Here is a 20,955-nt window from a genome sequence, read left to right on the forward strand (position 1 = left end):
GTTCTGGGACAGTAACTCGCTGACAGCCCAGTGTGTCCAGTCATTCATTAGATCTTAATATTTCTCTCAGACCTTTGCATTTTACCTGCCTTTTGTAAGCAGACATGATTTAAATAGTCACAACTATAAGAATATAATCTTTTTTTTTTTTTTTTTTTTTAAGAATATAATCTTTAGGGACGCCTGGGTGGCTCAGTGGTTGAGCGTCTGCCTTTGGCTCAGGGCGTGCTCCTGGAGTCCCGGGATTGAGTCCCACATTGGGCTCCCTGCATGGAGCCTGCTTCTCCCTCTGCCTGTGTCTCTGCCTCTCTCTCTCTCTCTCTCTCTCTCTCTCTATGTCTCTACCATGAATAAATAAATAAATAAAATCTTTTAAAAAAAAGAATATAATCTTTAATCTCACTTCTGGAAATTGAAGGAGAATATTTTTCAATATGTTTGTTGATTTGAGGAGGTAGAACCAGTTGATACAGTGACTCTTGCTAAAACCTGTATATCTGAATGTTTTCAGCAAGGACAGTCTGAATATTCATGCAAAGAAGACTCATCCACTACTGTACTGATGGTCTTGGTATAATGTCATTTTGAGCCTGCTTTACAGCAGTGCCTCTTTTATAAAAATCTTTTCATTAATGAAGGCTGAGAGTCAGTTTGTGTTTTTCTCATTAAACCTGAATTGTGCCTAACAGTTAATCATGTTTTTGTAGTCATACATATATTTTAAAGATTTTGCAGGGATCCCTGGGTGGCGCAGCGGTTTGGCGCCTGCCTTTGGCCCAGGGCGCGATCCTGGAGACCCGGGATCGAATCCCACGTCGGGCTGCCGGTGCATGGAGCCTGCTTCTCCCTCTGCCTATATCTCTGCCTCTCTCTCTCTCTCTCTGTGACTATCATAAATAAATTAAAAAAAATTTAAAAAAAAAAAAAAAAAAAAGATTTTGCAGCATTTCTTGCTGCCCTAAAAATGGCTTAAATAAAAGCATGATGTTCCCTAATAAAGGAAACGTGACAAAATGATCATTTTTGTCCTCATGTGCACAGATACCCCATTAGAAGAATTTATTTCTTTATATGCACAGCTTTTCATGAACACTGATAACGTTCAGAGGTGCTTGAGATAGTAATGGACTGTTTTACTATTGAAGGATGCATTCATCACGTTATAGCAGTGTTCCCTTGGTATCTCATTTCATGTCATCAGTGTATTTATATATGGATCTTATCAAAATGAGTAAAGCTTTTCCAGAAATTGTAAGAATTGTGCCACTCATTCTGTTCATCACTTCTTTCTTGCATTAATCTCATATCTCTACTTACTTCTCCACAGTCAGATCTTTTCCCATGTGAATGCAACTTACTTTTCACATTAAATTCCTTCTTTGAAAAATGTTAAAACCGAACTCCTGGCTGCCTCTCCTGAGAAAGCAGCAGGTGGTCGAAATCAGTGGTACTAGTGTCTTCTGCTTTTTAGAGAATATATCGATTTGCTCAGAGCACATTTCTGTAGACATTAAACAAATGAACAAAAAGTCATGCCAGAAATAGTATCTATAAACTATGTAAGACTGCTGTATTATGTTTTACATTTTCATCTGGATGAAAGTATTTCTGAAGGCATGGAACCCTTATTTTTCTCCCACTCTCAGGTTTTGTTTAGGAAAGTGTTGAAACCTGCCAGATTTCATGGACTCTCTCTCATTGACTTGCTACATCTTTATGGTATTCCTTTGCTTTCCCCTCCAGCCCTTTCTTCACCTCTTTTTTTTTTTTTTTTTTATCACCTACCTCAAGGATCCAGTTAAATTTGGCTTTTCATGCCCGTACACACCCCTATTCCTATATGTCTATGTATTTTTTTTATTTTCAAAAAATCTTTCTTATACTGTGCTGTGTATAGTGTTGTTTTCTTAAAAAAAAAAAAATGCTATTGTTCATCCTGCAGTAATTTCGTAGTCTAGTTGACTGCCTTTGGATAATATGGGTAAAATGAATTTTTATGACCTAGAAACATTCTGTAACATAACTTTTTTTGTGTTTGCTCGATTTTTTCAGATGGAAAATTAATATTTTTGTTGTCAACATCAAGATGCTGTTATATGTCACTCTGAGATCCCAATGAAAATTAATTATGGCATATATAAAATAATCGTGCAACCACACTATTCTACTTCAGTCAGTCAGATTCAAAGTATTTTGATTGTTTTATGGATCCTGTGAACATCAATCACAAAGTTTCGTCTAGTAGATAATTGTAGGTGCAACTGAGGAAATATTTTTGCAAAGCCCATTGATACGCCATGCAATAATGAACTGCTTATTTTATTCTGCATTTATTCCTCCCAAGGTATAAAATAATTACTGGAAAGCCTTCTGGTGCAATATCTGGAGTACAGAAAGCAGAAAATGGGCCAATCGACTGGAGTAGAGACATGCCTGTTTCTTGTAGTCTTTCTAGGTCAGTATGGTGTATCCAGTTCTGTTTTACACTTCAGTGTTTGAAATCTTTATTGACTAAAATCACAAATACTTAAGTGTAGTTTGATTTGGGTTTTCGGGGGGGTTTTTTTCTAAGATGTTACTATGTTTTAGATGTGCTTTGATTTGTCATCTTTGGCCTTGTGGCACTATAAAGATTGATTCTGATCTATATAAATAGTTTTGTCAGATCTCTATTAGGACAGAGGACAAACATTTTTGAAATTGCTAATCACTAGTCTTAGAATTCTGTCCTGAGTAGAGATCCAGCTTAGGACCTTGGCATCTTCTGTAGTGACCATCCATATTGACAGACCACAAATAGTGGTACAGATGGGAGGGAATAACTAGAGTTCTAAAGAACACTCAATAAATTTAGTAATATCCTCATTTTTTAAAAGTCTTCATATTCTTGAAAAGGGGAGAATTAATCACTTTCTACTACTTTTTTCAGCATCTCAAATGTTCAGATGGGTCTTCTTTAACTTAGCAACCAGAACTCAAAAAAATTATATTATCAGACATGAATTCTGTTACCACAAAGAGAAACTTAAGGAGAAGGAAATTAAAAGTAAAGAGTAAATTATTTTAGATATTACTCTGGAAATAAAGCCAAGACACTTATCAATATTTGGAATTTCTGATTACTAAATTAACTTCCATTTTTCCTGAGTGTGGCACTTGTGTAATCCACAGGTAACGTAGGTTATGATTTACTAGCTTAACATCTATTATAGTTTGTGGGTACTTTTTGAATGCAAAATTTCTTTCTATAAATAAATTCAAAAGATATTTTAAATTTATTTTTATAAATACTTTAAGTAATACAAATTAGCAATGAAAACAACTGCAAAAAAAAAAAAAAAAAAAAAAAGATAACCATCATTATATGTATTAGCCAAAACTGTGTAACAAGTGAGAAAGACCTAATAACTTAGTGTGTAGGTGAAAAAGGATATAGATTGACCCTTCTCATTGAAAGTTCACATGTGTATGTGACTCAAAGCCAAGCTGAATCCTTGGACTCAGACTGTTGCGTCAAGACTTGGTCTCTTCAGATCATTAGATCTGCTTTTCTCTGATTTGTCTTTACTCTGGGTCAGGCTTTTTGCTGGTAACCACAAGGTAGCTGCTGCCATTCGCAGACTTACATTCTCAGTGCTTTGAAAGCTCAGTCTAAGACTCATAGCAAAGATTTCTGGGTTGATTCTCATTTAACTGACTTGCATGCTACCAACTGTCCACCTCCAACTAATGATAATAACTACACCAAAGAATTGTTCCAGTGTCTGTTACCATAGTCAATATATAGTTTAGGGACACCTGGGTGGCTCAGTCAGTTAAGCGCCCAACTCTTGATTTCAGTTCAGGTCTTGATCTCAGAATTTTGAGTTCATGCCCCATGTTGGGCTCTACACTAAGCATTGAGCCTACATTTAAATATATATATATATTTTTTTTTAACTATTTGAAATTGCTAATTGAGAGTCTGAGTATATTATATAATTCAGTGAAAGCATGAGAAAAAATAAAGGCCTTTCCATTCTTTTTTTAACTTTTTTTTAAATTTACGCTTTTTCTAAAAATTTTATTTGAATTCAGTTAATTAACATATAATGTATTAATTGGTTTCAGAGGTGGAGGTCCGTGATTCATCAGTCTTATATCATACCCAGTGCTTATTACATCACATACTCTCCTTAATATCCATCACTCAGTTACCCTATCTCCCCACCCACTCCCCCTTAAATTTAAGCTTATTAGTCAAAGATTATCTCTAGTTGAGTTGGCACTAATTGATTGCTGGAAAATTATATTAATTTTACTTTCTAAAGAAGTAAACTACAAAAGGCATATAAACTCAACATTAAAATTATATATTAGAGAGCCATATTAAAAGGACATTAAAGATTCTGAAATTCAACCATTATCTTATCATCATGACTTCCTGGTTCTAATCCATTAATCTTGCCTGGATGGCCATGGATATATATAACATTAGAATGTGTTTGGAAAAGTAAGAAAACTTGAGAAGGAGCAAATCAAAGAAAATAATCAGTAAAAGATAAGGTAACATAAAAATACCATAACCCCTGATTAATTGAGAAGTGATCTTAAACGAAGTTACCTGACTTTCTGAAAAGTTGGCAGATATTTTAAAATTTTAGATCATCTAAGTTGTAGCAGTTCCTTTGATTTGTTGGTAAATATTATGATTCTTGTACCTAGACAAAATACAACATTCACTCTTCAAGTAACTTTTTCAATACTATTTTAGGGGTCTTCAAGTTCTACTTACCCCCGTTCTTGCAAACATCCTGGAGGCAGATCAGGAAAAGTGTTGGGGTTTTGACCAGTTTTTTGCAGAAACTAGTGATATACTTCATCGAATGATAATTCATGTTTTTTCACTGCAACAAATGACAGCTCATAAGATTTATATTCATGGCTATAATACGTAAGTACCTCTTTATGTTTTCATCCTATATCATAACGTGTTCTATAATTATCTTCCTAAAAATAGAGGAAATGGGATCCCTGGGTGGCACAGCGGTTTGGCGCCTGCCTTTGGCCCAGGGCGCGATCCTGGAGACCCGGGATCGAATCCCACATTGGGCTCCCGGTGCATGGAGCCTGCTTCTCCCTCTGCCTGTGTCTCTGCCTCTCTCTCTCTCTCTCTCTCTCTCTCTGACTATCATAAATAAATAAATAAATAAATCTTTAAAAAAAAAAATAGAGGAAATGGAAAAGATGTCTCAGCTTCTCCAAAGACACCCACTTCCCACTTAGGAAATTACATTTCAGTGCTTAATAAGTTCTTTTTCTCTTATTTTTGAAGTAAAAGGATTAATTTTCTACTTATAAAATTTACGGGTAAATTAGTTCTTAAACTGCAAGTTTTGCAAGACAATTCTTTTTTCTATGCCTTCTCTCTTACATAATCTACCAATAAATGGGCTGGGTTTTATTAAGAGTACTGCCCTGTCAGGGTTGCCTGGCTGGTTCAGTCAGTAGAGCATGCAACTCTTAATCTCTGGGTCCTCAGCTCAAACCCCATTTGGTCGTAAAGCCTATTTTTTAAAAAAAGAAAACTGCCTGTTTTGTTTTGTTGGCACTGCCCTGTCATTTAAAAAATATTAAAACAGGGCACCTGCGTGTCTCAGTTAGTTGAATATCTGCCTTCAGCTCGGGTCATGGTTCCAGGGTCCTGGGATCAAGCCCCTTCTCAGGCTCCTTTCTCAGTGGAGAGTCTGCTTGTCCCTTTGTTCCTTCTCCCTGCTCTTGCATGCTCTCTCTCTCCTCAAATCTTAAAAAAATTTAAAGCATAAGTCTTTTTTTTTTTTAAGATTTTATTTATTTATTTGAGAAACAAATAGGCAGAGACACAGGCAGAGAGAGAAGCAGGCTCCATGCCGGAAGCCTGACGTGGGACCTGATCCTGGGTCTCCAGGATCACACCCTAGGCTGAAGGCACCGCTAAACCGCTGAGCCACCCAGGCTGCCCCTAAAGCATAAGTCTTAAATATAGTTAGTATGGTTATTATTTGCATACGTGGCATAAAATCCTTATTAAGTGCTAGAGAAATAATCATTTGTGTTAACTAAACAAAAACACATTATACCTATATTATTTTTGTTTAATCTGCCTATGTGTTAGAACTGCATGTAACTGGTGCCTGGGTGGCTCAGTGGTTGAGCGTCTGCCTTTGGATTGGGTTGTGATCCTGGGGTCCTGGGATCAAGTTTTGCGTCGGGCTCCCTAAAGGGAGCCTGGTTCTCCCTCTGCCCGTGTATCGGGCTCTGTCTCTGTGCCTCTCATGAATAAATAAATTAAAATCTTAAAAAAAAATAAAAAAAAGAAGTGAACGTAACTAAGTATCACACGCTTACATGTAAAACTAGGGAAATCTGAATATCATAGGTAGATTATATCAGTATCAATATCCTGGTTGTAGTATACTATATTATATGCAAGATGTTACCATTGGGGAAAACTGGACAAAGGGTATATAGCATCTCTGTATTATTTCTTACAACTGCATGCGAATCTACAGTGGTCTCAGTGTTTTTTAAAATGAAGAGGAAAAAATAAAATAAAATAAAATAAAATAAAATGAAGAGGAAAAAAACATTTCACCCATTCTATAAGCCTTAGTGTCTGTTTTTACAAGATTCAAATAGCAGTTTTGATGTCTCATAAAACTCAAAAAGAGACCTTTACTGGCAATTAATTAAGGAATAAAATCAATTAGATAAAATATTTTAGATTGTAATGTGTACCATGTATAATATACTATTAGTATTATAAACTTAAATATATAGCAATATAATAAAATAAAATGACATATCAAATATATTTTTTTATCTTTGTCTTGTTATATAATAGCCTAAGTAAGTATGTATCATAGGGGAATGCCTGGGTTGCTCAATAGTTGAGCATCTGCCTTCAGCTCAGGGCATGATCCCAGGGACCTGGGATCGAGTCACACATCAGGCTTCCTAAAAAGAGCCTGCTTCTCCCTCTATCTGTGTCTCTGCCTCTCTCTGTGTCTCTCATGAATAAATAAATAAAATCTTTTAAAAAAAAATGTATTGGGATCCCTGGGTGGCGCAGCGGTTTGGCGCCTGCCTTTGGCCCAGGGCGCGATCCTGGAGACCCGGGATCGAATCCCACATCGGGCTCCCGGAGCATGGAGCCTGCTTCTCCCTCTGCCTGTGTCTCTGCCTCTCTCTCTCTCACTGTGTGCCTATCATAAATAAATAAAAAAAATTAAAAAAAAAAATTTAAAAAAAAAATAAAAATAAATAAAAAAAAAATGTATCATAGGGGCACCTGGGTGTCTCAGTCACCAACTCATGATTTCGGCTCAGGTCATGGTCGCAGGGTCCTGGGATCAAGCCCCACCCCACATTGGGCTCTGAGCTCAGCAGGGAGTCTGCTTGTCCCTTTTCCTCTACTCCTCTTCCCGCTCATGCGCACTCTCACTCTCTTTCTCTCAAATAAATAAAATCTTTTAAAAAAACAAAATGAACCGTAGTTAGGTACTAGCCACTATTTCATTTTAAGAGTACATCTGAACATCAAAAGCCCACCTAAGCCTGAGCCAAATCACAGCATTGCTGCTGTTATGTCTCTTTGATTGCATAGGTCTATTCAGGGAGAACCTACCTTTTTCCCCAAAACATCATTTTGAAAAAAATCTTGTTTTATTCATTTAACAAATATTTTACAGTCATGTCTCAGAGATGGTTCTCAACTGTTTAAGGCATTTAATCCTCACCATGGTTCTGTGAGGTAGGTGATACTGCTTGCGTTTTATAGATGAGAAAACTAGCACAGAGGAGTTAAGTAGCTTGATAACTCAGCAAGTAAATAGAACTGGAATCTGAACCCAAGTAGTCTGATCCAGAGTCCGTGCTTGAAGTGCTCTGCTATGTTGACTTCCTGTTATTAAACATTAAGAATCCTCTGTCGTGGGACGCCTGAGTGGCTCAGTGGTTGAGCGTCTCCCTTCAGCCCAGGTGGTGATCCCAGAGTTTGGGGATCGAGTCTGTGTCTCTGCCTCTCTCTGTGTGTGTCTCTCATGGATAAATAAAATCTTAAAAAAAAAAAAAAAAAATCTTAAAAAAAAAAAAAAAAGGTTTCTGTGTCTTACACATATCCAGCATGGGTATTCAGACATAAAAGTATTTTAGAATTGATTGCTGTCTAGACAGGTTATGTGGAATTTTCAGTTTAATAGACATTTTAGTACCCACATCAACAGTGTTTCTATAGCCTGGCCATGATCTGAAGTATCACATAGAAATGAATGTTGTTGTACTCAGCCCAAAAATTTTTTTACGTTTAATCTCAATTGTGTTGTCCTTTTGAATTTTTCTCACACAGTGCTACTGTATTTCATGAACTGGTGTATAAACAAACCAAAATTATTTCTTCAAACCAAGAACTTATATATGAAGGACGACGTTTAATCATAGAACCTGGAAGACTGGCACAGCATTTCCCTAAAACTACTGAGGAAAATCCCATCTTTGTAGTAAGTCAGGAACCTCTGAGTACCATAGGATTGATATATGAAAAAAGTAAGTTGGGATTTTCCTGGCGATCTTGCTAGCCATTAAAAAAAAAGATGACCTATAAAAATAATTGGCATTTTCATAAAGTTTATTGATGATAGTAATGTAGAATTTTCATAAACATTAAAATTTTGTAAATTAGTTGAATTAGACTAGTAATAAAAGTGAAAAGCTTTATAGGCTACAGAATTTGACTTTGAATAGTTTCAAAAAATGGTGAAATGGTAAAATAGTTTGTCATGCATGTTTTACTGTAGCTCTCTGCTTTTAGTATTTATTCACACTCAAAATAACCTTTTGTATCATAAATATGAGCAAATATTTATTGTATCCAGTGTGAATAGGATACTTTGCCAGGCTTTGGAGTCTAAGAAAAATTAGATCTACATTTGGAATCAAATTATTAATCCTACTGGTGAAAAAAAGATTACCCAGATTTTACTTTTCTATTTGGATCTTTGGGATTTGATTTAAAGAGAAGCATCAGGGATCCCTGGGTGGCGCAGCGGTTTGGCGCCTGCCTTTGGCCCAGGGCGCGATCCTGGAGACCCGGGATCGGGTCCCACGTCGGGCTCCTGGTGCATGGAGCCTGCTTCTCCCTCTGCCTGTGTCTCTGCGCCTCTCTTTCTCTCTCTCTCTCTCTATCATAAATAAATAAAAAAATTAAAAAAAAATAAATAAACTTATTGTGTTGGAATATATTTAAGAAAAAAAAACAGAACTTCTTAGAAATATTTCAGGGAACTTCTTTATTGTTAAGGAATGGGCATTAATTGTTTAAAGTGATTTATTTATGTTTTTCTAAGTGATTTTTTTTTTAACCTGGAGAAGAACGTTAGAGTTTTGCTACTAATGTTTAATTTAGAGGTAATCTAGAGGTTAATATTTAATTTTTTTTAATTGCTACATAGAGGCTCTAATAATTTATTCAAAATATTTTATTTCTGATTTTAATTATTTTATTATTTTATTATTTCAGTTTCCCTCCCTAAAGTTCATCCACGTTACGATTTAGATGGGGATGCTAGCATGGCTAAGGTTAGTATTTAATTAAATTACTATGAACAAAATTACTGTGTAAACATCTGAATTAAAATTATCAATAGTAGAAACAATAAAATGTATTATCTGTACATATGCCTATATGATTTAGGAAATTATTCATTTAAATGGTTATCCATTGCAAATTATTTTGTGTTCTCTTCCTTCTTTGAATTCCTAAATCTTGAACTCCTAAATCTTGAATCTCTCTCCTAGAGAAAAAATTTTCTCTCTAGAGGCAGTGCATGTTTAACATTATCATGTTAATAATGAAATATTTATTGTATCTCTCTATAGCTTTTAGAAATTGGTAGTTTGTGGTTTTTAAATTACCTGATAAAAATATATAAGCTTGAAAATTGATATGTAGAAGCTTTTCTTACCCTGTACCACAATTAGCACCAAATATTCACATTTTGTGTTTCTTCATTAGGCAATAACAGGAGTCGTGTGTTATGCCTGTAAAATTGCCAGTACTTTGCAGCTTTATCAGGAATTAATGCGAAAGGGGATACGATGGTTGATGTAAGTAATAGATTGAAATTTGAAAATAGGGGATCCCCAAAAAAAAAAAAAAAGAAAAAGAAAATAGGGGATCCCTGGGTGGCTCAGAAGTTTACTGCCTGCCTTTGGCCCAGGGTGTGGTCCTGGGGTCCCGGGATCGAGCCCCACATCAGGCTCCCTGCATGGAGCCTGCTTCTCCCTCTGCCTGTGTCTCTGCCTTTCTCTATGTATCTCATGAATAAATAAATAAAATCTTTAAAAAAAAAAAAAAAAAAAACGAAATTTGAAAATAAGTGGTAACTTATCATTGACACTTCACCTCTTTAGGTAAGGTCAGGTGCTTGGGGTTTTTTGTTTCTTTTTGTTTTTGTTTTTGTTCTGTTTTGTTTTTAAAGATTTTATTTATTATTAATTCAGAGAGAGAGAGGGAGAGGGGCAGAGACATAGGCAGAGGGAGAAGCAGGCTCCATGCAGGGAGCCTGATGTGGGACTCAATCCCGGGTCACCCAGGTATCCCCAAGGACTTTAGTTTTAACTAATCTCGCACCCAACGTGGGGCTGAAACTCACAACCCCGAGATCAAGAGTCACATGTTCCACCAGCAAAGCCAGCCAGGTGTCCCTTAGATTTTATTATAATACATTTGTTTCACATTTAGTTTATAAAACATTTAGCAACTATGTTTTCATTTGATTCCTACAATAAACTTGTGAGACAGGGAGGACAAATACTATTTGAATTTTAAAACTTATGCTACACTCTACAATGTCATAAATGAAATCTTTTTCCAGGGCCCTTACTTGGCTGTCATTTCACTATCTTGGTAGGCTTTAGGTTTTGTTGTTGTTAAAATTTTATTTATTTATTTGAAAGAGAGCATGTGCACACAAGCAGAAGGAATGGCAGAGGCAGAGGGAGAGGCAGGCTCCCCACTGAGCCACCCAGGCACCCTGGCTTTTTTTTTTTTTTTTTTCTTTTAAGATTTTATTTATTCCGCTGAAAGAAAGAGAGAACACAGGCGACAGGGAGGGGCAGAGGGAGAGGGAGAAGCAAACTCCCTGCTGGGCAGGGAGCCCAACTCAGGGCTTAATCCTGGGACCCCAGGACCATGACCTGAGCCAAAGTAGACACTTAACCGGCTGAGCTACCCAGGCATCCCCACTTTGGAGTTGTTATAATGCAGTACAATCTGTACTTGTTCTAAAGTTTATATCCTCAGAATCTTCCTGTTTCTTGCCTTTTTCCCAAATGAAGTATACACTCAACTTTATTTTTGTAACAGCATTTTTGAGCTATAATTCACATACTGTTTAATTCACCCATTCTTAAGTGTATAATTCAGTGATTTCTAGTACATTCACAGAGTTGTGCAGCTGTCACCACTCATTGTATTTTTGTCACTCCAAATAGAAACCCTGTACCCACAAACAACAACAAAAAAAGAAACCCTGTACCCATTAGCAGTCACTTTCCATTTCCCCTGTAACCTCCTAGCCCCAGGCAATGACAAATACACTATCTATATAGATTTGCCTATTCTAGACTTTTCATAGAAATGAAATTATTCAGTGAAGTACACACTTACTTTGACAAGCAATAAAAGCATGTTTTTACTAAATAACTTATTCTAGGTCAGAATATTGATCATCTAGTTAAGACCATCTAGTTAAGTTACTAGTCTAGTAAGTCTCTTCCCTGAAAGTAACCACCATAAGAAATGTTTTGTGGATGAATATGACTTGCCCTTTTTGGTTTTTTGTTTGTTTGTTTGTTTGTTTTATCTCTCTTGATTTGTAGATGTTATCTCTCATCTGATAGAAGCAGAGAATAAATGGTCTCCCTGGAACATTACATCTCCAGTTTCTATACATCACTTGAGGCTTTTGAATTTTATGTACGTGTAGTAACGGCCTCATGTTCTCTGGGTTTACAGTGCTCTTTGGCTTTAATGCTTATGACAGCTTATTTATACCTGCCTCATGCCTACCCTTCCCTTCTTGCACAAACATGCATGAAGCATCTCATCATACTCGTTCTGGCTCTTTAAGAAGAAAAAAGAATGATGACACTTTTTCCCGCCTCTCATTTTTATGTTTAGTCCATAGGTTGATGGAGTTTCTTGTGTTCACATATCCACTTTGTAAGCTTGCGCTCTTCTCTGTCCCTTGAGGAGCCTCTCATTTTTACTAAACACTTTCTGGAAAAGTAAACTCTTACTTTTGTGGTATTGTTACTAACAGTTCTCATGTTCTCTTGCTCTTGCTATCTACCACAGTCACTACTCCAAAAAGCTTTTGTTCCCTTTATGTCCTAACTTTTCATTTCATAAGTCATGAGAAGATAGTTTTTGGCTTTTTTTCCTTTTTTTTTTTTTGTTTTTGTTTTTGTTTTTGTTTTTGTTTTGAGGGGTTTTTTAAAATAGTTTTTATGTAGATCACTGTTGGCAAGCTTTTTCAGTTAATAGGTATTTTAGACTTTGTGGGCCACATAAGGTTTCTTCTGTTTTTACAACCTTTGAAATTATAAATATTATTCTTCACAAGAACAAATTTAGTTTGTTGACCCTTAATGTAGACCAAAAGCCTTCCAGTTTTATTACATACTATGTTATCCTGCTTCTTCAGAGTCATAATCTACTATGAATAGTAAAAATTAACTCTCCTGGTGTAAAGCATAATGCTATTTATATTTAGGTATTCATGTGATTGTAGATTAATTTCATTCCTTAATTTTTTTTACCTTAATTCAATTTTTTAATGCCTTAGATTTCCAAACTGTTAACCTACTAAGTAATAATTAATGGTTTGTGCCCTAGATAGGGGTCAGAGCGATGCTTTCAGTAATAAAAAGTGAATTGGCAAGATTAATCCCAAGGGGGAAAAATGAATTAGCTTTCATAATATAACAAGATTGTTAATAAATTTGTCTAAACAGTAGTAACACAGTGTAATTAGTGATAGACAAGAGAAAACAAATCATTCTTTAAAGCAAACAAATCTGGGGCACCTAGGCGGCTCGGTGGTTGAGCATCTGCCTTTGGCTCAGGTCGTGATCCTGGGGTCCTGAGATTGAGTCCCACATCGGGCTCCCCACAGGGAGTCTGCTTCTCCCTCTCCCTATGTCTCTGCCTCTCTCTGTGTCTCTCATGAAAGAAAGAGAGAGAGAGAGAGAGAGAGAGGGAAGGAAGGAAGGAAGGAAGGGAGGGAGGGAGGGGAGAGAAAGAAAGAGAGAGAGAGAAAGAAAGAAGAAAAAGAAAGAAAGAAAGAAAGAAAGAAAGAAAGAAAGAAAGAAAGAAAGAAAGAAAGAAAGAGAAAGAAAGAAATCATTCTTTAGATAATCTAATGAGAATATTATTATTTTTTAGAGAATTAGTTAAAGATGATTATAATGAAACTGTTCACAAAAAGACAGAAGTTGTGATCACACTGGATTTCTGCATCAGAAACATTGAAAAAACTGTGAAAGTGTAAGTAGATTACTTAATAAATTGGTTAAAATGATAAATATTGTCCCATTTCTCTTTCATTTATTTAGCTATCTTTGGCATAATATAGTTGCCATGGAAATGTTTGTAGTATTAAGATATAGTCTTAGATTAAGTTAATTCCTCACAAAGACAAAAATACTTAGTTGTCTCAGTAAGAAATGAACATTTGGTGGCATTTTCTCCTTCCCTTTGCAAAGGAAAAGGTAATCTTGACATAGAAATATCTCATTTTTTAACCTTGCAAGGTAGACACTCTGAATAGGGAAAATATAAAAACTGCAGTCAACGAAGGAAGTAGGAAAACATATTCTAGAACTGTATTTTGGTAGTGTTTATAGAATTTGGGGTTTACTTGTAGTTTACTATTATTTATTAATTAATATTATCCCTGAGACTATTTTTTGAAACAGAATATTTTAGACTTACCTGTTCCTAGGCTGTGTTATTTATACTGTAGAGGAAATACAATTAATGAAATTAGTATGTACTATTGACTGCCATTCCACAATCTAGTATTTTGACTGTTCTGCTGGCATAAGACTTAATAATTGTCTTTTTTATGTTATCATACATTAAAATTTATTAGTAGAAGTATATAAAATTCCTTCTTTATAGAGACATCAGGTTTTCTTGGAATCTGTTACTTTTAGTAGTCTTTGCATTCAGTATTCTAAATAATTATAATAACATATAATTTATAAAACATCTTTTAAAATCTGTATATTCATAATGCTCATTGAATTTTTTCGTACTTGTTTTGTATACAGATATGAAAAGTTGATGAAGATCAACCTAGAAGCAGCAGAGTTAGGTGAAATTTCAGACATACACACCAAATTGTTGAGAGTAAGTATTTACAAAATTATGACTGTCATTGGAACTATGCTAATGGTTCTCCTACTTGACTTTCACAACAATGCTATGAGATACAAAGTATTGGGTAGCCCCAGTGGTTCAGCGGTTAGCGCCACCTTCATTCCAGGGTGTGATCCTGGAGACCTGGAATCGAGTCCCATGTCGGGCTCCCTACATGGAGCCTGCTTCTCCCTCTGCCTGTGTCTCTGCCTCTCTCTCTCTCTGTCTCTCATGAATAAATAAATAAAATCTTTTTTTAAAAAAGAAACAAAGTATTAACCATATTTTACAGGTAAAGAAACAAGCTTAATTAGATGATTAAAAGTATTTTAAAGGATATTTAATGTAAGAAATGTTTTATAAAACGTATTGTCTTGTTTTATTATATGATACTCTTGGTGGAAAATCAGGCCAAGAAACAGTCCTTGCATTTTTGAATTTGAATTGACGTAATATAAAAAAGAGTATGATTCAAACTTTAGACTCCATTGGCACTGTGATTATCATTTCTGTATTTGGCTAATCTGAATCTGATCCCATTGGTTTTATTTAGCTTTCCAGTTCTCAGGGAACAATAGAAACTAGTCTTCAGGATATCGAAAGCAAATTATCTCCAGGTGGATTACTGTCAGATACATGGGCCCATCAAGAAGGCACTCATCCAAAAGATAGACAGTAGGTTATATAACTTTATTAATAGTTTCTGCTCTTATAATTAAATGTCCTTTTTCACATTGATTTGATTAATTTATTTGGATTTTTTTCTTTATATAGTGTAGAAAAGCTACAAGTCCTGCTAAATTGCATCACAGAGATTTACTATCAGTTCAAAAAAGACAAAGCAGAACGTAGTAAGTAAAATTTGCCACTTGTTAATCTAATGAATCAGCTCTACTAGTTGTAATTCCGTTGAATTAATTTGGTATATTTATAAGGGTGGCTCCTTAAGTTATTTATTTCAGAGATTTGATTCTGTTGGAAAAGAGGTTCAATATAAAAAAATTATCCTTAAAACCAACCTTTTGAATATTTTAAATAAAGGGTCCTGAACTCTAAAATCTCTAGAGATCAGTCGTGTAACAGAAAGAAATGAGATTGGACATTGGAGACTGAGGAGAACAGGAGAGGAGATACCCATCTAAAGGGGAGAATCACTACTCAGTTCACCGGATTCATTGCCCACAATCCTCCTATTCTCAAGAGAGGCTGGAAATACAGATTTTATTAGAAATATCCTGCAGGCACCTGATTGACTTAGTCAGTGAACATGTAACTCTTGTTCTCAGGATCATGGATTTGAGCTACACATGGGTATAGAGGTTACTTAAATAGTCAATAAATCTTTAAAAGAAAGAAGGAAATATCCTGATGTTAAATGTTGGCAGTTAATATTCTTTAAGTTAACACCGTACAGATCAGTTAAAAGGCTATATATATATATATCTAACCCATTGGTCATGAGTTTGTGTCATCTTAAGTTCTTGGCCTTTTTGAAGTCATAATCTCAAAAGAAAAAGAAATGTGCATGATTTTGTTATTCTACATTAACAGAAGTAACATTTCTTATTTTCAGGATTAGCCTATAATGAAGAACAGATCCACAAATTTGATAAGTAAGTGTCCATATTATGTTTAATAATAATTATTTTTGGTTATGTTATTAATACAATTCCTCTTAAAGTTGAAATTGTAATAAAAGATACATTTTAACCTTGGCTTCACAGAATCGTTATTATGTGTGCACATATTTGAGGCCCCCGTGTCTGGTCCCTGGTTGAGAGGTTAAGGAGAATGGAGAATGAAGGGGCATCTTCTGCATCATGTGCTCTGATTGCAGAAGGATGGTTAATAGAAAACATAGGCAAGGGCAGACTTAACCACTTTCTTTACCTTAACATCATTAAATATTTTTTGGCCGTTCTCCATTATGAACCTTCTCTTTTAGTTCTTGCTACTGTAATATCTGTCTTAGAACCCTTTGGCTTTCTACTATAAATATTCTAAAGCCAGAACAGTCATTAAGAAACATAAATTTTATGTATTTGAAAAGTTTTTATCAGAAATAGAAACCGTCACATTGGTTTAAGCCTGTGATTATTTCTAAATTATAGGCAAAAACTGTATTACCATGCAACAAAAGCTATGACCCACTTTACAGATGAATGTGTTAAAAAATATGAGACATTTTTGGATAAGTCAGAAGAATGGATGAGGTAAGTAAACTTAGTGGTTGACTGTACAATGTACAATTCAGTGTACATTATATACTTTAAATAAGATTAATATTTCATTAGGCTGCTTATTAATTGATTCTTTTTGGTTTTCAGAAAGATGCTTCATCTTAGGAAACAGTTATTATCCCTAACTAATCAGTGTTTTGATATTGAGGAAGAAGTATCAAAGTATCAAGACTACACAAATGAGGTATAACTGGCAAAGTATCTAGAAAAAATCTTTTTCCTGTTAGGAGAAAATACATTTCTTCTCAGTTTATATTTGCAATGACCGAAAGGAGAGAAATAGGACATAATAAACCTTATATTTATTTGTCTGCTCATTCGTAATACATATTTTGAGCCAACTTTTCAGAACTTAGATGTTTTACAGTTAAAAGCATCTGATAAAATATAAAAAACTAAAGAAGCTTTTTAAAAAAACATCTGACCATTCTTTAATCATCTTTGAAAAAGTTTTTTAATACTGTATCATTCATAGTTTTGAAATTAAAATTTGAAGCTATGAAGGGCATACTGAAACATGTAACATTTGATGTAGTCTGTACTTTGTTCAGTGATTGATGTGGGGTTTTTTTTTGTTTCAGTTACAAGAAACTTTGCCCCAGAAAATGTTTGCAGCCTCCAGTGGAATCAAACATACCATGACCCCAATTTATCCATGTTCTAATACCTTAGTGGAAATGACTCTTGGGTAAGAAATTTATTATGTGTAGCTATGATATTTCCATTCATTTTTATTTCAGTTTGTGATTTTCTTTTATTTTGAAATTTTGGTATTTGTTGTGAATACATTTGCTAATGTTATTTAATGGCTTCACCCTATCTAGAGAACTAAAACATAATGTATTTCTAAAACATTTGCATACTTTTTTTGAGCAGAGGCATTGATCTTTGTTTTGTTTACATAGTATGAAGAAATTAAAGGAAGAAATGGAAGGGGTGGTTAAAGAACTTGCTGAAAATAATCATATTTTAGAAAGGTAAGTAATGTAAATATCCTGCCCTGTGATTTTTTTTTTTATTTTTTTTTATTTTTTTTTAAGATTTTATTTATTCATGAGAGACACAGAGAGAGAGAGGCAGAGATATAGGCAGAGAGAGAGGCGCAGGCCCCATGCAGGCAACCTGATGCGGAACTCAATCCTGGGTCTCCAGGATCACGCCCTGGGCCAAAGGCAGGCGCCAAACCGCTGAGCCACCCAGGTGTCCCCTGCCCTGTGATTTTATATGCAGCAGAGTACATACAGATCTGTGCTTGTACCTGTCTTCCTGTATCCAGTAGGTTAAGTAGTGGGAAAAGGACATAAAGTCCATAAAAAAACCCTGTTGTTTTGTGATTTCCAAGATACCTTTTAGTGTGTTTGGGGTTGCTTGGATAAGGACAAGTCAACTGTGATTGATTCCATTTTATAGTAGCACTGGTTAATAGAATTATTTGCTTTTTTAAATCAGTTTGTGAAAATGAAAATGTTTTGCACATTATTTTTCATACATCTCATTAGAATTATAATTTATTGGAGTGCCTGGGTGGATCAGTCAAAGGTCCAAATGGATTTCAGCTCAAGTCATGATCTCAGGTTCACTGGATGGAGCCCAGCCTCAGGCTCCATGCTCAGTGGGGAATCTGCTTAAGGATTTCTCTCCCTCTGCCTCTCCCCACCCTCATTCACTATCTCTAAATAAATATATCTAGAATTGTTATTTTATTTTTTAAATATTTATTTGAGGGACGCCTGGGTGGCTCAGCGGTTGAGCATCTGCCTTCGGCTCAGGGCATGATCCCAAGGTCCTGGGATCCTTCTTCTCCCTCTGCCTATGTCTCTGCCTCTGTATCTGTGTCTCTCATGAATAAATAAATAAAATCTTTTAAAAAATAAAAAATCAATTCACACTTGAGTTTAAAGAACAAAATACTCTGGCCCAGCCTCTTCACTCAACTTTACTTCCCACTAGTTCCCAAAATCACATTCTGTTCCAGCAAGATTGCATTCCTAATTGTCCATTAAATATGTCATACTTAATCCCAACTCCTTATCTTTGCTTTTCTAAATCCCACCCCACCAAAAAGAAGTTACCCAATTCTTCATAATACTTTCTAGATCACATCCTTCATGCTTTTCTCTTAAGAAGTCCTCCCGGGCAGCCTCGGTGGCACAGCGGTTTAGCACTGCCTGCAGCCCGGGGTGTGATCCTGGAGACCCGGGATCGAGTCCCACATCGGGCTCCCTGCATGGAGCCTGCTTCTCTCTCTGCCTGTGTCTCTGCCTCTCTTTCGCTCTCTCTGAATAAATAAATAAATAAATCTTTAAAAAAAAATTATTAAAAAAAAAAAGAAGTCCTCCCAAGCCACTGATTGATATTTTTTCACTTATTTATAATAATACCACTGTGTTTCGGTAAGAAATAGAACAAATCATAGTTGCTTAAGCTCTTTAAAAATAACAGCTTAGGGATCCCTGGGTGGCGCAGTGGTTTAGCGCCTGCCTTTGGCCCAGGGCGCGATCCTGGAGACCCGGGATCGAATCCCACGTCGGGCTCCTGGTGCATGGAGCCTGCTTCTCCCTCTGCCTATGTCTCTGCCTCTCTCTCTCTCTCTTTCTCTCTCTCTCTCTCTCTGTGACTATCATAAATAAATAAAAATTTTAAAAAATAATAACAGTTTATTCATCTGAAAAATATCCTATATTCTTCTTTAAAATGTCAGGGGCTGGGACACCTGAGTGGCTCAGTGGTTGAACATCCGCCTTTGGCTCAGGGCATGATCCCGGGGTCCCTGCATGGAGCCTATGTCTCTGCGCGCCTCCCTCCCAATCTCTCTCTCTCTCTGTCTCTCTCGGTGTCTCATAAATAAAATCTTTTTTTAAAAAAATGTCAGCGGCCAAACAAATGAATCATCTGAGATTTCCTGTTTTCTTTTGTGTTTTAGGTTTGGCTCTTTAACCATGGATGGCGGCCTTCGCAATGTTGACTGTCTTTAGCTTTCCGGGAGTTTAAGAACAGTTTTAGTTTGCACAAGAAAAAATGCTGAGGCATTAAATGAATGCCTGTATAAGTGGTCTCTTATTTCTACAATTCAGTATTTGATGTGGTCATGTAAATATGTACAGTATTGTAAATACATAAAAAATATATAAATTTTTGGCTGCTGTTAAGATGTACTTTTACCTTTTAACATTTATAATTAAATGAGGACATTTGACCTCAGTGAGCACTAGAAGAAAGCCATGACTGATATGTTGAAATACTGATCCTCTACTCTTCTGAGTAAGGCTGAGTTCTACATCTCTGACTGCCTATTGGAAACATTTTTTAAATGGAACCAAAATTGTCATCCTTACAAATAGAAAAGACTGATAGTTGACACGTTTATAAGTGATAAAATGGAGAAGTGGCTTCTTTGGGTGAGGAGCCAAACCGAACCACTATTTTATTAGGATCACAATTTTGGGGGAAGGATAAAGTGACATCATTTCATTTTACAAGGTGCCAAGATCCCAGTTATCGTCATTATCTGTTTAATTTCAGATAAAGTATTGAGCAAAATTTTTAAAGTGATTTAATTATTAAAAACTATTGATTTTATTTTGGCCATAAGTGTATAACTCATAAAAATTTTAGAATTATTTCCACTGTGTTTCAAGCTGTATGTTTCTTGTTTAATTTAATTCTGCTTACTCCATCATGAAAAAATATCAATAAATTTCTCAATTTTAATGTAAAACTTTGTATCTTTCTGTGTACAATAGTTTGACAATTTGTCTTTTAAAAATAGTATCTGTAAAAAAAAAAAAAAAAATAGTATCTGTAGTGATGGTAAATCATTCTCAGACTATTGAATATAGGGACAGTCTTGTTTCTCTTCTAAATCTGATTCTAAGTTTAGTATAAATTTCTCCCATAAATATATGCTATCCAAACCCAAAGAGAACATTCTCTTTGAAACATCTACCCAGAGTCCTATGCTAAAGGATATACTCAACAAGAAATTATTCCATCCAGCAAGTATGTGGTTTTGATTTTGGTTTTGGTTTCTGACTTACCAGATTATTGAAGTGTGAGTGTGCACAACCTGCATATCATGAAGATACCAAGTCCCAAAGAGTAAATAAATTTAACTACCATGAACATTGGAAAACTGAAAATGGATTAGGTTTTAATTTGAAATCTCAAATCAATGCATTATTGTAGTAGAAAATTTTAAGTTTCACCTGTACACATTATAGAAAAAAATGCATGGGTGAATGGTCCCTGTCAAATACCTGTTTAGTCTGAGAG

The 20,955-nt window shown here is 35.4% G+C and overlaps 1 protein-coding gene across 3 annotated transcripts in view; it reads left to right on the plus strand.

Moving 5' to 3' along the window:
• The window catches only part of TBK1 (TANK binding kinase 1), a 41,960-nt gene extending 21,559 nt beyond the window's left edge, over nucleotides 1-20,401 (plus strand). For all 3 annotated transcript variants that reach the window (XM_077913692.1, XM_077913693.1, XM_077913694.1), the window contains 15 exons: nucleotides 2,345-2,455; nucleotides 4,754-4,933; nucleotides 8,366-8,562; nucleotides 9,536-9,594; nucleotides 10,031-10,122; nucleotides 13,466-13,567; nucleotides 14,356-14,434; nucleotides 14,997-15,118; nucleotides 15,218-15,294; nucleotides 16,017-16,056; nucleotides 16,555-16,656; nucleotides 16,771-16,867; nucleotides 17,265-17,371; nucleotides 17,589-17,660; nucleotides 19,607-20,401. In XM_077913692.1, the coding sequence (XP_077769818.1) occupies nucleotides 2,345-2,455; nucleotides 4,754-4,933; nucleotides 8,366-8,562; nucleotides 9,536-9,594; nucleotides 10,031-10,122; nucleotides 13,466-13,567; nucleotides 14,356-14,434; nucleotides 14,997-15,118; nucleotides 15,218-15,294; nucleotides 16,017-16,056; nucleotides 16,555-16,656; nucleotides 16,771-16,867; nucleotides 17,265-17,371; nucleotides 17,589-17,660; nucleotides 19,607-19,658 (1,489 nt within the window). In that variant the 3' untranslated portion in view covers nucleotides 19,659-20,401. The remainder of the gene's footprint in view (nucleotides 1-2,344; nucleotides 2,456-4,753; nucleotides 4,934-8,365; nucleotides 8,563-9,535; nucleotides 9,595-10,030; nucleotides 10,123-13,465; nucleotides 13,568-14,355; nucleotides 14,435-14,996; nucleotides 15,119-15,217; nucleotides 15,295-16,016; nucleotides 16,057-16,554; nucleotides 16,657-16,770; nucleotides 16,868-17,264; nucleotides 17,372-17,588; nucleotides 17,661-19,606) is intronic.
• Nucleotides 20,402-20,955: the final 554 nt, after the last annotated feature.

Source organism: Canis aureus, chromosome 11 (genome assembly GCF_053574225.1).
Source record: "Canis aureus isolate CA01 chromosome 11, VMU_Caureus_v.1.0, whole genome shotgun sequence".
NCBI lineage: Eukaryota > Metazoa > Chordata > Mammalia > Carnivora > Canidae > Canis > Canis aureus.